Source organism: Micropterus salmoides, unplaced genomic scaffold (assembly GCF_014851395.1).
Source record: "Micropterus salmoides isolate LMB-PRFRI ecotype aquatic unplaced genomic scaffold, ASM1485139v1 Ms_hic_scaffold_14, whole genome shotgun sequence".
NCBI classification, from domain to species: domain Eukaryota; kingdom Metazoa; phylum Chordata; class Actinopteri; order Centrarchiformes; family Centrarchidae; genus Micropterus; species Micropterus salmoides.
Window position 1 is genome coordinate 26,226,370 of NW_024040485.1, and position 15,709 is coordinate 26,242,078.

General features: G+C 41.4%; 1 protein-coding gene across 1 annotated transcript in view; it reads left to right on the top strand.

The window, feature by feature from the left end:
• Nucleotides 1-15,709, top strand: part of zswim5 (zinc finger, SWIM-type containing 5) — a 67,574-nt gene that overhangs the window by 36,355 nt on the left and 15,510 nt on the right. The window contains exons 2-5 of the mRNA XM_038718772.1: nt 10,774-10,961; nt 11,726-11,894; nt 13,337-13,485; nt 15,096-15,246. Of these exons, the coding sequence (XP_038574700.1) occupies nt 10,774-10,961; nt 11,726-11,894; nt 13,337-13,485; nt 15,096-15,246 (657 nt within the window). The remainder of the gene's footprint in view (nt 1-10,773; nt 10,962-11,725; nt 11,895-13,336; nt 13,486-15,095; nt 15,247-15,709) is intronic.

Sequence of the window (15,709 nt, forward strand, 5' to 3'; positions counted from 1 at the left end):
TTTTCATTTCCCAGGGTATGCTGAAAATCCAAACAGTGGTTCACCTTCAGCAACATCTAAAATTAACTGAGGTCATTGTCTGTAAATGTGTTGCAAGTCAGAAAGTATTTTTGCAGCTTTGTTTGTCAAAATGAAGCTGAAGCGCACCAGCTTACGCCATGGAATATTGTTGACATACCGTACTTTCATACATTGCAAAACATCCAAAAGTTGCTTAACTATTCATACGGTGTATTTTTGCTAATTTTTTGTTTGTGCAGCACGTCTGCCTTCAGAGGCTCTATGAGAGTGTTTCATCTGCTTGACATGCCTAGGTCAATATTCACTTATTCTAAAATATCCCTGAAGTTACTTTTGTTCAGTCTTTAGACATTGATTTGGCTGCTTTCATCAGATATTGGCTTTGAGCTGTTCAGTAAACAAAACCAATGATTAATAAAGCTGGATTTGTATTTCAAATGATCAGCTTTGTGCTCAATTGTGTTTGTGCACAAACTACAAATGCTCAGCTTTGGGCCTGCTTCATCTGTGTGTGTGTGTGTGTGTGTGTGTGTGTGTGTGTGTATACACAAACAACGTCAGAGCGAGCCTTTTCTTTCCTTTATGTTTTTGTTGCTACCTTGCCATTCCTTGTGTTGTGTCCGCCAACTCAGAATGGAGCCATTTTGTCTCCTTCAGTTCCTGAAATGAAATATAAGCCTCTTAAATGCATACTTATCTTGCCCTGCAGATTGTGCTTCAAGAATAAACACACATGCCTGCACGCGCGCACACACACACACACACACACACACTAACTAAAGAGGCATTGTGATGCCCGCCCTTGTTGTTCTTAAGACGGCAGATGGTTGTTCCTTTGCTTTGCATGCCGCCATATTAAACAAAAACCGTGGCCTCAGCCATGGTTGGTTTAGGAAAAGGGCAAAGTGTGAGAGAGACAGAGAAAGAAGAGACAAAAGAGCAGCAGAGGGAGAGAAAGAGACAACAGATTTGGCATACGTAAACACAAGCAGGAAATTCATGTGTGTATATGTGCATAACCACATTAACATTGCTTACAGTTGCATGCGGAAACACACACAAACACATATTTTACTAAATTAAAACACAAAGATATCCAGAATACACACATTCATTACAGAATGGTTTGCTGCAAGGAAGGATCTATACATGTAGCTATCATGTGCGGCTGTTGTGTGGTTTCACGTGTATGGGTGGTTACACCATCTGACAAAAATGCAGTCGCATGTGTAAATGTGAGTGCATGTCTTTGGTAAACTGATGTATTGGTAATTGGAGGGTAAATCCAGTTAGGTGACCTTTTTACAGCTGTCAGCTCCTCTCATATGCTTACATGTTGGTGTGTGCCTTGTTAGTGTGTTAGCATCCCTATCATATTATGGTTTTGTCTTCCTCAGCTAGGAGGAAAAGTAGTGATACACTGACATTTGGAGGTCATTTTCAGTTTGTTCCACTTTTAGTCCCAGTTATGCAGTGAAATGAATCTCCATTAAAGTTTTACAAAATATATATAACTTAAAGTTTCAGTGGTAAGGGAGAAATGACATACAGTATATGTCTGCCAACAATTGTTTGAGATGATGATCATACAAAGTCTTGCAGTGTTATTTTAAATATGGCTTTGCTATGGTAATATCAAACTTGCTAGCTTCTATGGAAACCAATTCCCGTGACTTATCTCTGTCAGCCTGAGAGAAGAGACGGAGAAGAATGCAACCAAAGAGAAAGAAAAGACATTGATCCAAATTAAGAGCCATCTACGTTAGCTAGCTTAATCCCTATAATTTGCTAATTAACCGCTCATACAGCGAGATTGAGAAAATCTTACTTAGGTGGTCACATGAGCTGGTTGGATGTGTTAGCATATTGTGACCTGAGTCAGTCACTTATTTGTGCGGTCAAGTTAACAGGTAGGTCATATTAAGGACAATTCTTTTTAAAATTCAACCAAAAAGTAACTGGTTGTCTCCTGCTAATGAAAGCTAGTTCTATGCCATGATGTGAGCAGATATTCTACACACTTGTTCACACGTACGGATGCAAAGAGCAGGCTGTTTCTTGCCTCTCCCTGATTTTGTAGCCTCTCAGGCATAGTTGCACTCTGGTTTAACACAAGGGCTATTGCTTCAAATGTGGTGTCACCCAACGAACTGTAGGATACTGGAAGTTAAACCTCGCCATTGTCTTGTCGCTTGTTACTGCTATGCATCTCTGCACCTGACGCATGTGCCTCCATGTGTAGCTGGTGAGAGGTCATGCAAAGTCTTAACCTCAGTTTAAAAAAAAAGTGAAAACCGGAAGTCCAAGTCTCTAGCAGACAATAAATGTAGGCGTTATCACCTGCAGGGGAGCAGCTTGATAAATTGCTTCTGCTTGTCTCTTTGTAAGTGTGGCCAGACAAGGCCGCAGCACAATACTGCCTCTACACCGCAAACAACAGGCCCGGACAAAACACACGGCCTTCTTATCTCTAATTTAGCCTTGTTTGACACAGAGTGGAGAAAGGACAGCTTCTGTGTATGACACGCATATACCAAGGCCCTTTAGCTCTGCTTCTCCTCAGCCCAGCTTCAGCTTTGTGTTGCATATAATGTATTTGTCGTGTTTTTGTGCAAGCGTTTCTGCTCGCAGGTTTTTGGTCCTCTGCGAAGCTGAAAAGCAGCATTTATAGTTTTTCTCTTTACCAAATAACCTTCATTCTACTGTTGCACATGCTCACAAGGGCATGAATTGACCAAGCGGCTTTCCACTAACAGCACAATGTATGCGAGTCTTGAATTGGACCACTTTGACTTTCAAGTTGTATAGCCCGCTTACAGATTAGACATGAATTTCTTGATTGAATTTCAGACGAACATCAAGCAAAGGATGACCTCGCTAGTTCGGCTGCTACAGCTCAAACAAGTGTGTGTGTGTGTGTGTGTGTGTGTGTGTGTGTGTGACGCGACAAAAATGGGAAGTACAAGCCATTAGGATCTTCCTCATTCTGATGATATGGATTGGTATTTGTCTCTTTTTTTTATCTCTCTACGACTATCATTTATCACTTCCTTTCAGAAGTGATCTAATCTGGTTTACGTCAAATGTCACCTCACCTTTCTCTGAAATTCTTCTCTCCACGGCATCCATTTTCCTTTCCTTCTTTCTTTCTATTTAGTTTTTTTTTTTTTGGTGCCCTTTGCTCAATCAGGTTGGGATCTTAGAGGCCAGCAAGTCAGCCGTTTGCTGATTTCTGCCCATGTCAGCTGTGTCAGACCTCCAGTTTCCCTCTTCAAGTTGTTTTTACAGTGACACATCAGCTGAAAGGGACTTGATTAAACCTTTCTCTAGCATCTTTTTCTCTTTCTACCCTTTCTCATCTGTCTCTCCGTTCTCTGCCCCCCCCCCCCCTCATCGCAACCAGAATGGTGCAAATCAGGGAATCAATTCAATGTAATCATGACAAATGAGTCCCGGCGGTTAGCAAGGATTTTTTTTGTGCGCGTGTGTGTTTGGGACAGGGCTGCTGGGAAATCACAAATGAATCAATCAGCTGTTATCGCATCAGCAAACACTGCAGGAGGGAGGGATGGATGATGGATGGATGGATGGATGGATTCAGTGATTTGGTGTACTCAATGTGTGTGTGCGCATATGCATGTCCGTTGTGTAGAAATAGATGGCTGATTGAATACAGGGCCATGTGAGTGTCTGTGTGAATGAGAGCGAGGGGGAGGAGGGGGTGCTGTGTAAACCTTGGAGCTGTCAGAACAGATGGAAGATGGGAAGGGCCGCAGGCTGCGAGGGATGTGTTGGCTGCTGGAGGACGATGAATGCTGCACTAGGCTACTTTTGGAAAGGGGCAGAGAGATTAGAGCAGAGAAAAAGTGGTAGTGGGATTTCTTTCCTGTTGGATGGATTTCTGCTGAAGAGGCAGTTTCTTGATCCAAGTAAATAGCAACTTGTCATCAACACAGACAGAGTGAGCATAAAGAGCAAGACCTGCGTTCAGAGACAGCTTGTGGGTGGCTGAGAAGGCTGATATTCATTTTGTAACATGCACATAACATAAACACACACTTCAAGTATCCCTAAACATTTTGGGCTTTTTTTTTTGCCTCCCAGATCCTAACACTCAATACCTGACCATATCTGATCAATTTAGTTTGTAGATGACGGCCACAGTCAGTACATGCATTTTGCTGTATGATAAAAGCATCTGGGCTCTTTTTTCCTGAAGGCAAATGTATTATTTAATAAAAGTGTTAATTTTACATGACATTAGTGAAGGGGGTTCTTTGTTTCAGGCAAAGTGGCCCATCTCTGCTATAAAAATGCTGTTTTAAAAAAAGGTTAAATGAAGGAATTGTGTTCTGTTTTACAGGAGAAATATAACTTTGCAAACTATGCGGTGACTTCAAACATAAAGTACTTGATAGTTACTGTCACTAAGACACTTAATCTTGGTTTTCTTTTAAGTTACCACCCATCTATGTTCGTTTACCAAATGGGATGCAGTGAATCCTGTGTGGGCGTCAGAATGAAGGAGGGCTTTTGGCAATATGTGTGTGGTGTGGGCGCAGCTCTGTGGGGCAAGTAGATGAATGGAATATTGTCGTCTCTTCCTCAACTGTAAAATTCACTCTAAGCGGTGGCGTTTGTCTCTCTGTCTGTCGGCGAGGCCCATGGTGAGGCTTTGGTTTAATAAGACTATGGCTACGGTTGTGCGTTGTATGTGTGTGCACATGCACACTTTGGCTCACCGCCCGGCTCCATCTCCCCAGCTGATTAGGGGTTAATGGCCTATGAGCATGGGGAGCTCTCTGCCTCCTGATTGGTTAACTGGCTTGTGTGGGCGGGGTTGCCATCAAGTGACAGATGGTGTACAACAGGGAGGGAGGGAGGCCGTGTGTGTGTGTGTGTGTGTGTGTGTGTGTGTGTGTGTGTGTATGCATCATGGTGAGGGGGGGGTCTCTAATTACAATAGAAAGATGTACAATGGTGGTCTCTCCAGTCGTCTTTTCTCCCCTTTTTATTGCTTCTTCACACTTTTTGTGGTTTTCTCGCACATTGATACAGCTATGCAACAGGATTTTACCTGCTTACACATGTATCCATAAAAAGACATACATTGTCAAGTCCTACCCACATGTCTTATTATATGTTTTAATTAAAATGAAAATAATCCAGATTAAAAACAAATCCACGAGCTAAATCAGCCGCTTGGTTGACAGGAGAGGTGGGGAAATGGCTGTGGTTCATGTTGTTCCCTCTTTCACCAAACAGAATCAGAATGAGGATTATAGCTGGGGTTTGAATGCCCACAGCTCTGTTTGTAGCTCTAAATTATGTGCAGCACACAATGAAAGTGGTGTTGTTAGTAACCACAAATGACACACATACATACACACCTTCTTCCGCATGAAAGATGTCAGTGACATACATTGCAAACCTGCATCAGAACAGGCAAAAAGACATGACACACACACACACACACACACACACACACACACACACACACACACACACACACATATATACACCCAGGGCCGTGTGATTTTTTCCCCAAGGATTAGGCCAGATCATTGTCCTTGGCAACACTCCCAGTTTACACACATCACACTCCTAAATCACCTTTGTTATAAATTCATTCAGTTTTGCCGAACCAGTTGAGTTGCCTGGTATAGAAAGGCATGAAGAGTTTGTGTGTGTGAGACACAGAGATTAGTGATATCTACTGTGAATATCACTAACTAGTTTGTGTGGCTTTGTTGCTGTGGCATTAAGAACAAAAGCAGATCTCTGGCTCTGAAAAGGTTGTTTTGTTCACTGGTTTACGTGTGTGTGTGTGTGTGTGTGAGACTGTCTGATGCACAGTCTTTTTATCAAGTGTCATTGCATCCCCATCTGCTAGAGACACTGTCTCCCTCAGTCTTTACACACACACAAACAGAAGCGCTCTGTATGTTCGAGCGGTAGAAAAGAAAGAAGTGGTACAGTTTTACACAGAGCCTTTGATTATTGAATCACCAAGCTTTGGGACTAAGTACAAGTTTGAAGAAAGTAAGCAAGAATTATACTCAGCTGTGGAGTACCTCAAGGTTCTATCCTGGGTCCCCGTCTGTTGGCATCTGTTCTTGTGTAACACACCCCGGCCATTTATGGGAAATCTGTTTTCAAAAGCATCATTCAGGGATTAGGCATGCCAAATAGTTACTAAAAGCAGTTACACATGTTTAATTAAAGGATTAGTTTGTTATTTTAGGAAATAAACAATGACTTTCTAAGCCAGATGAGAAGATAGATGGCCCTCCCTTACTGTACAGTAGATGTAAGGCTTCAATCAGTGGCCAGCTAGCTTAGCTTAGCAGGAAGACTGGAAAGTGGGGGAAAGAGTTAGCCTGGCCTCTGTCCAAAGATAAAAATCCATTTACCAGCATCTCTAAAAGTCAATAATTAAAATGTTTGTTAAATCCATACAAAAACCCTAGTCTTATTGGGTGTTATAAGCCACACTGTTTATTGGCCAGAAGCAGTGACTTCCTGAAGTTTCTCTAGCCGTATATATGCTAAGCTAAACCGCTTGATGTATCCTTATATGTACCAGACGGTCATAAGTAGTAGAATAGCATCCATCTTCTCAGCCATGAAGCAAAAAAGTTTCCCAAAATGTCAAATCATTCCTTTAACATTGACCGAATGAGCCAATCACAAGAGACTCGATAGGTGTAGTCTCATGAGCTAGACATCAACTCTAGTGTTGCCTAATTTGTTAGGAATGGCCGTATTGTGCAGGAAAAGACTTGATCTAGGTATGAATGCCAAAAACTACTAACTTCCGGATAATTAAACATAGCTAAGTTGCGGGCTTTATGTGTGAAACTAGAAAGAGATAAGGGGGTGCCAGACAGACGGACTGTGAAATGTGTCTGAGCCATTTTAGACTTGATTGAAAGTGAAAAGAGCAGCGGTGTCACCATCACATTCATCCCTGTGGCCTGAGCAACAATAGGCTTTAACCAAACAGACACAGACGGAGAGAGAAGGGGGGCTAGGTTCGAATGCCAAGACAGAGAGAGACAGCAGCACTCCCAGTTGTGGGAAAATCTTTATACCTAATATCATTTGCCATCAAAACTTCTACGCTCATCTGAAATACTAAGCTGGATTTCTGGAGACAAGTGTAGAGATGACTGATGACTTACAAAACATTATTTAGACAACTTGGAGGGAAGATGGCTCTCAAATGTTCCCCTGATGCTTTTAAGAAATGCACTCCCCCGTTTTTAGCCTGATCTTTTGCTCTCCACTGTGATGATTTCAGCACTGGAAGATCAAATTTGGACTTCCTTACCCTAAGCTGCGGTTAGTGCAAATTGGCTCTACAGGTATACCCATTATAGGGATGGTGGGAAGGAATGGAAAGCCTTTTTTTTGACATTTATGATATTACCATGAGCTGCGGGACACAAAGATTGGGTTGGCAGGCGGACTCAGCGGGAGGGAGGGATTTCAACAATTCGGAGTACTCTTTATGTCTATCATTGGCAGATGCATCAGCCTCTCGCTCTCCCTCTCAGTCTGTTCTGTCTTTGTCTCTGTCATCCTTCCTGTCATAGTCAGATGGCCTGTTAGGCTCAGTGGACAGTTTTTGTTGGTCAGTTATGTCCTTTTGGAAATGCATTGGTCGGTTAGTTGTCAGTTATTGTCTGTGAGGTGTCTGTTTTGTTGATGTGTAGGTGTTAAGGTCTTTGGGCTGCTCAGTATGTTGGAGAGTTGATGGCATAGAGCCAGCTTGTAAGTATGTCACTTGTTGGTGTACATGTGACTTTTATGGTTGCTGGGTCAATTTGTTGGTGGGTTATTCAGACGGTTTGGCCACATGTGGACCCAAAATAGAAGTGAATTACAAAAACTAGCAGGGGGCTGCTTTGGCATGCATGTGTTACTGCAGGTACCAGTAAGAAAATGAGGTACAATCCAGTAAGTCAGTGACATCAAGACATTGCTCAGCACGTACTGGACAGATTATACATTCCTGGAAAATTGTCAGAGGTTGAATGCACAGCATTTCAGAACAGGGAGGTGTAATGTTGTTACAGAAGCAATCATTTACTATCTGTCTTGACAATTTCAAGGTAGACAATAGAATTAGCACAAAGGTACACTGCTAATACTGCAGGGTAATTCAACTTGGAATGTGTGTTTTCACATATTTGATGACTTTGCATTGTCTTGTGGAAAAAGCTCACTTCACTCTGACTGTATCAACTGAGCGCTATTATGACACAGTGTCGGCAGATATCCCGAGTTGTGGTATCTAATCAGTATCCAGAAAGACATCATCAATGTATCACTCAAACTGAAAGTCCTAGATCATATTGGCTCTTCTTATATAAAACTGCAGCAAATGATAGGCGCTTGCATTTTTATGTTTTTGGTCCAAACTCAGGCTTAGCTAGTTGTTGTGTCTATAGGCTGGTGTTTTGGTAGTTGTATGTTCGCAGTCTAGGAGGTAGGTCGAGTTGTCGATCTGAACCCCGGGCGGTGGGCGGCTGTTATGCTGGTAGGAAGTGGTGAGATGGGTTTAGTCTTAAATCAAAACATACTTTGCCAGTAATCAGGTCACTGAACAACGGCGTGCATCAGTTTTTCAACCCGTCATGTGGTCGTCAGTTTCTTCCTTTTTTCTCCCATAGCTCTTCATCTTCCTTCGTCATAGTGAAAGCAGTTCACTGTTGATCGGTTCTCAGCGGGTGTGTGCTTATGTGTGTGTGTCTGCTTCCTTCCTTGCTCACAACATTTGGTTTGGAAAAGCCTATTGTGGGATTTTGCCAGGGATATGGCTTACCACACGCTTATTAGGCTGCTTTACCATGCTGGCCCATACCCCAGAATCTTAGTGTTCATGCCTGTGTGTATGTGTGTGCTTGTACACTGGTGTTTGTTAGTTTGTCAGAGCTTTAGACATTTTTACTTTTTTTCAGCCCATGCCCAAAATAGACATATCATTGCTTTCCAGTTATCTTGCTCGTCCTCCCTTTTCTCTCTCTCTCTCTCTCTCTCTCTCTCTCTCTCTCTCTCTCTCTCTCTCTCTCTCTCTCTCTCTCTCTCTCTCTCTCTCTCTTCCCCCCCCCCCTCCCCCCGTCTTTCTAGCTGTGAAAGCAGCAGTGGGGTTGCTATGGTTTGGTGAGATACAGTAATCCAATGGACACACACACCCACACCACACTTCTCCTCACCTCATAAATAATTGACCTGTCACAGTGAGACGACAGGACAGACCAGACACATTCTCCCCTCCCCTATTCTCTGTTCTCCTCTCACATTTCTTCTGTCTCATCCCCATGTATCCTGTCTCCTCACTTGCCATTCATTTGCTCAGCCTATTTCTTTTTTCCCACATCTACTGCCTTTTCAGTTCTTCTTTTCTTGTCACATTATTTATTTTATTACCTGCTACTCAGGATCCCTGCAGTTGATGGCATTGGAAGAAACGGGCTTCATTTGCTTGTTATGTTTTAATTAATTCAATAAAAGTTTGAGTGAATAAAATTAAGGTTCCAGCAGACCAATAGCCCTGTATTCAAAATCGACTCTGTGTTCTTTAGAGATATTTATTTACCTTTTTTTAAGTAAAGTTCAGTAGATGTTGATGATTATAATCAATTCTGGAAAATAGGAAAGCATAAATAAAAGCGTAAACAGAAATGGATTTATTCAGAAACAAATGTGTTCACATGATAATCACAATTAAACTGGATTATTGCAATTTTTCTTTTCATTAAGCTTTAGGAAATAATAAGGCATCCAACATTTGATGCCAGTCAGACATTTCTTAAAGGACATCAGACTGCTGCTGGTTCCAGATTGTCTACAGATACATAAAGTTGTGTGTCATCGGCATACCTCTGCAGTAAAAAAGGTGTCCTAAAGTTTTATGTGACCTGGTGTTGGACATAATTAAACTCTTCAAATGTTGCAATGTCTCTTTAAGTAGTTTTCTGGAGATATATTTAAGAACTATGTTTTCACATAGCATTGATCGTTGCACATGTGATCTGATAAAGATCTCTATTTATCAACTTTTGCCTGTGAGGGCCGTAAAGATTAACTATGTAGAGTAAAAATCCATCTCTAAAGGCAACTACCCTTATTATCCTGGAGTCTGTGTGTGTGTGTGTGTGTGTTGGCAGGAAATGATCACACCCTAGCAACCCCCTTTGCACACATGCAAAAGCATAGAGACATAAGGACAGAGGGGTAGAGAGAGTGTCAGATGGCGCAGTGCCCTGTTCGAGACACCTCATTAAGATTTGTGTGTTTTGTACTGAAGCTTCACTCTGTAAGTTTGCAGAGGCTCACATTACCACGGATGCTCCTTCTATTGTGCTTTTTTTCTCCTCGCCAGTGCACACAAAAGGTCCAGGTAGAAGCTAAAACAAAGGAAACGTGAAACATTGTGTGTGATGTTAAATGACTTGAAAACATAGCTTTAGTGTGATCTTTTTGTTTTTGTAACCAGTATTGAAAGTACATTTGTAGATCACAGTAGCTGTATCTCTGTTAGCTTTTGCGAACATAGTTTTTAAAACAATGGAAACCTCTGATGTTCCCATTAATTTACTTACCTGTTGCAGGCATTGAAAGGTCAGTCAGGATAGTTAAATGTACAGTTTATATAAATGTTTTATATGTATATATGTGGGGGTTTTTTCATGTCAGTTAATTATTAAGCTCACTCATCTATCCTTCTTCCTTGTGTCTTTGCAGGGTTTCACCTCAGTGGCACCGTAACTGAACCCGCCACATCATCAGAACCAGAGGTCACCCACAAGGTGGCCATCAGCTTTGACCGATGCAAGATCACCTCCGTCACCTGTGGTTGCGGGAACAGAGACATTTTCTATTGCGCCCACGTGGTGGCACTCTCTCTTTACCGGATTCGCAAGCCTGAACAGGTAATAACTATAGTTCCAAAGGCCTTAACACTAGAACAGACAGTAAAATGCTAAAATGATAAGATTAAAAGAAGAACTTCACAGAATAAAGCAGTAAAACAACAAGGAACATAAAAAATAAAACTAAAGTAGGATAAAAACATTGTTAAATTTTATCAAATGGCTTTCTGATAAAAGCTCTATGCAAACATTGCATTTCCTTTTTTATATTACTGAAGCATAATAGGAACTATAGTGCTAAACTGCAAAACATACACATCACAAATGTAATTAAGAAAAGGAAAAATAGGAGAAATAAATTCTCCTCAGTTCATTTATTTATAGATATTTGTATATATTGTGGTTTGAAACCATTTGGACATGGACAGGCAAAGGGTCTAAATCATTTTAAATTGTGTATAATTAATTTTTCTTTCGTAAAAAGTGTTGTAGAATATGTGTCGTATCACTTACATATATAATGATGGTGAGTCCTGAAAATAACATTGATTAGCTTAGACATGTAGTGACTGCTGTAAGTCTGTAAATTATAAAGCCTGTAAAGGGAATAAAATCCCAGCAAAAACAGCATATGACTCAATGGGTAAATAAGTTTGCTTTTAACAGTAGTTTCTAAAGCAGGAGGTACATAATATAATACTTTTCAATTGTGTGAAGCTGCCTCCAGGCAACCGAAAAAGTCATAGACCAACTTACAGTAATAAAAAGGACGTAGCTGACATGACGTACATACATCAGCATTTCTGTGTGTGTGTCTGGTACAGGTGAAGCTGCGGTTACCCATCTCAGAGACATTGTTCCAGATGAACAGAGATCAGCTGCAGAAGCTGGTCCAGTATCTGATCACAGCCCACCACACTGAGGTGCTGCCCACCGCTCAGAAACTGGCCGACGAGATCCTCTCCTCCAACTCTGAGATCAACCAGGTCCATGGTGAGAACCTTTGTGGCAAACGTTTTGTCCATATTTGATGATTTAAAGTGAAAAGCCACATGATTGTGTGATTTTTAGAACAACTTTCATGCCTCACCAAATCCATCTAGAACCAATTTATAATGTCCTAAATGCGTGGCAGTCTAAAAGTAAAGCTGTTGTTAAAAAGTCTGCTCCAATGAGGTCCTGTCCATCCCTCTGCAGTGATATCTTCACAGCAACAGGCCAGACTTAAAAGCTTCCAGACTTAAAACATGGTGCATGCTAGCCTACAGGCTGTCATACGTCAGAGCCCTGATTACTCCTGCGAAGCAGCAACGCAGGCTTCAAATGACTCGTTTGATTTTTAGTTCCCACTCTCCAGTGACTACCTCCTTCCAGTGGCGGGAGTATGTTGAAGAAAGCAGGGGGGAAAAAAGAGTTGAATGATGAAATGGACGCAGGAGAAGGTGGAGAGTGATGTGTGGAATGGAATGGGACAGTGAGAGGAAGAGACAGGAGAACTGGCACAAATGGAGGAGAGGAGACAGAAAGGAGAGGAAACATGAAAGTACCGGAGAATGTACCGAGATGAAAAAGAAGAGGAGAACCACAGCATCTGGGAAACGACAAACTAGACACATCCTTTCACCAAACAAAACTCTTTATCTTTTTCTCTATTTCATCCTCCTCACTAAATGTTGACATTTTCCAGCTCTCCTGTCCAGGAAGCCCCGCGCTGTGTTTCCTGTCTGTGTTTGACAAGGGAGATCGTGGGGGTTGAAGTTCAGTCGATCCAGGAGCGAGGCTTTCTTTGATGGAGGAATGTTGCTGTTTGCTGTTGCGTACTCCCAGCCAGTTGGAAACACATCTCTGGGCTTTCCTCAGCTCGCTTCCTGCTAGATCAAAGACGCTTCCCCCTTCTGAGCATATCTACATTTCCCCGTAGTATTTCACAGACACACACGCCCAGTGCTGAACAGAAGAAAAATAAAGTTGGCCTTACGTGCCCTCAGTGCACGATTAGCCTGCATCGAGCTAAAGTAAAATGTAGAAATTATCAGTTTAAAAATTCAGCAGGGATTTAAAATGATTCGGAATAACTGTTTGTTTTTAGGATTGGATTGCTAACTATTCAAAAGTTTTGAGGAAATCTTGAATGACATGTTAGGATCAAGCTAAGGAAATAGTTGTGCAAGTGAGGCTGTCTAAAAGTAAACTCCATTTCCCATGGTTGCCGTTTGTTTATTGCGAATTGAGAACAGGAAGGAATAAAGTGACTGAGCCGATACAGACTGTACTCTCTTTGCATCAGCTTTGATGTGGAGAGAAGGATGTTAATGTTAGATTGAAATTGTGCTTCTAGGTTCTGTTTTGTTCAGTTTTACATGTGTTTGTGTGCTTTCTGTCTGCATTTGGGTTCATGCATGTTTCATTGTGGCATTTAATGTGTGTATTCGCAGGCGCTCCGGACCCGACTGCAGGTGCCAGCATTGATGACGACAACTGCTGGCACCTGGACGAGGATCAAGTCAGGGAGCAGGTCAAACAGTTTCTGTCACAGGGAGGATACTACGGCTCTGGGAAGCAACTAAACTCCATGTTCGCTAAGGTATGCATCACCCCTTTCTAATTCTGCTCCATTATTTGGTGGGATTTATTTATTGATTAATTTTATCATAATCAGCATCAAAACACTGATTACAAATAAAAACTTATTTTACTAATCCCTCCATAAATGTTTTCCTCAGCAGCAGCCTATCCATACACACCAGTGACCACTTAGAAACAACACTAAAATATGTTGTTTTTTTCTACTCCACTAGTTTCTCCACAAGTGAAAACAAAGAAAGCAAGATTAAATAATTGTTTAATTCAATAGGATATTATTTTGAGGAGATTATTTGTTAAATTTCTTGTTACAAACTTAAGTTGTTAGAAGAAAGATGTGCTACATTAGTGCAAATTGAAACTACCAGATTTGAACATACTGGTGGACGTATTTTAACGGGGTATTCAAGTGATTTAGTTTTGCAAAGAAAAAGCTGTGGAACTCACAATAGACATAAAAAAAAGATTAATCAAAATCAATGTAACAGACGGCAGATATCCTCAGTAAAAGTCCCTAGTACGGGTAAACATTTTCCATAATGCAGCACTATGATGCCTTTCATTAGACTCTTACCAGCCTGATAAATTTGAACCCCGCACCTCCAGTTCATAACACAAGCTTTCTATAAAAAAATAAAATACAAAGTGTTAGTACAAAATCCAATTGTAGATAACCCTCATTTAGTCAGAATTTCTTCCTACTTCACCCTCAGTTCCTGAGAACATTTTAAGATTTCTTTAACTGCATTATTCTTGACTTGAATATGGTTACATATAGCTTTGCAAATCCTCAAAGTCAATGTAGAGGATTTATAAATGCACTTTTCTTAGTGCTCTTTGTCTGAGTGAAACAAGCCCACTTAACACAGACCTAAATTATGATGTGGTCTGAGCTGTCGATTTCACTGCCAAACTGTTTAATTTAAGTGGAATTCAGAAGGTTTTATAACATCCTATCCATGTTGCTCTTCAACCTAGACCCTAGATGATTTGTGTGTTGCCAGAAATCACCCATTATCTTTTCCATTCATTTTAATTGATAAGATTTTCACATATCATATCTTGACACATGCTTCTATTGGTATTAAAGGAATAATTTGACATTATAGGAAATATACTCTTTCACTTACAAATATCAGCTTACTAATTAACTCATTATATCTAATGTGTTTTTATCCGCACAAAAACCGAAAAGTAAAAACGTCACATTGTGGTTTTTATGGAGGGAGTTATGCATTGAAATATTTCTTCACTTGTCATATACTGTATTAATTAGGTAGCCTTGGTGTTGATATGCTAAAATTAGCTAATCGCCCCCTGGCTTTAGCTCCATACTAAACAGACAAACACATGAGTCGTATCAGTCTTGTTATATTTTCCAAAATGTCACACTATTGCTTCAACGACTAGTAATCGCAGTCTTTGTTTGACAAGTATGTTAAGCAGCGCTGCCGGCCTTCTTAACCTCTGATGGTTAACAGCCATTTAAAGTGTTTATTTCTCTCCTGAAATACATTCTGATGAGTAAGGATGCTCATCAATACCAGATGGAAGAAGGTCAAAGTGTTACGGATTACAGTGACTTAGCCTGTACACGCTGGGTCTTTCCAGGTGAGGGAGATGCTACGGATGCGAGACTCAAACGGCGCCCGAATGCTGACGCTCATAACGGAACAGTTTATGGCAGACCCCCGGCTGTCCCTATGGAGACAACAGGGCACGGGCATGACGGACAAGTGTCGGCAGCTCTGGGATGAGCTAGGTAAGCGCTGTCTGATAAATGTCAGAAAACACTACTATAAAACACTACTCATTTGTTTAGGAATGTTTCAACTTGGCCAATCAGCTCGCTAGTTTGTTCATCAGTCACTACAGGTCAGACAGCCAGGCCGACAGAAGTGTCCAGTCTGTCAGTTACTCAGACAAATTGGCAGTCACCTTGTCGGGTAAACATTCACTCAGTCAGTAAGCTATTTGGTCATCCAGTCCTCCTGCTCGGGCCTCTCCTCTCCCCTCCCCCCACTCCTTCCACAGGGTGAATTATGGCTGCCGATCAATACGGCTGCTCAGCTTCTCTGCAATCAATCTCCGCATTTAGGAGGTCAATGAGAGCGCTTCCTGGGTGAGCGAGGGAGATCATGACACAGACACAGACAGAAATAACAGCCAGACAGTCAGGGTTTGCTGCCTGATCATTTTTCTCAGAGATGCAGACATCCGACAGT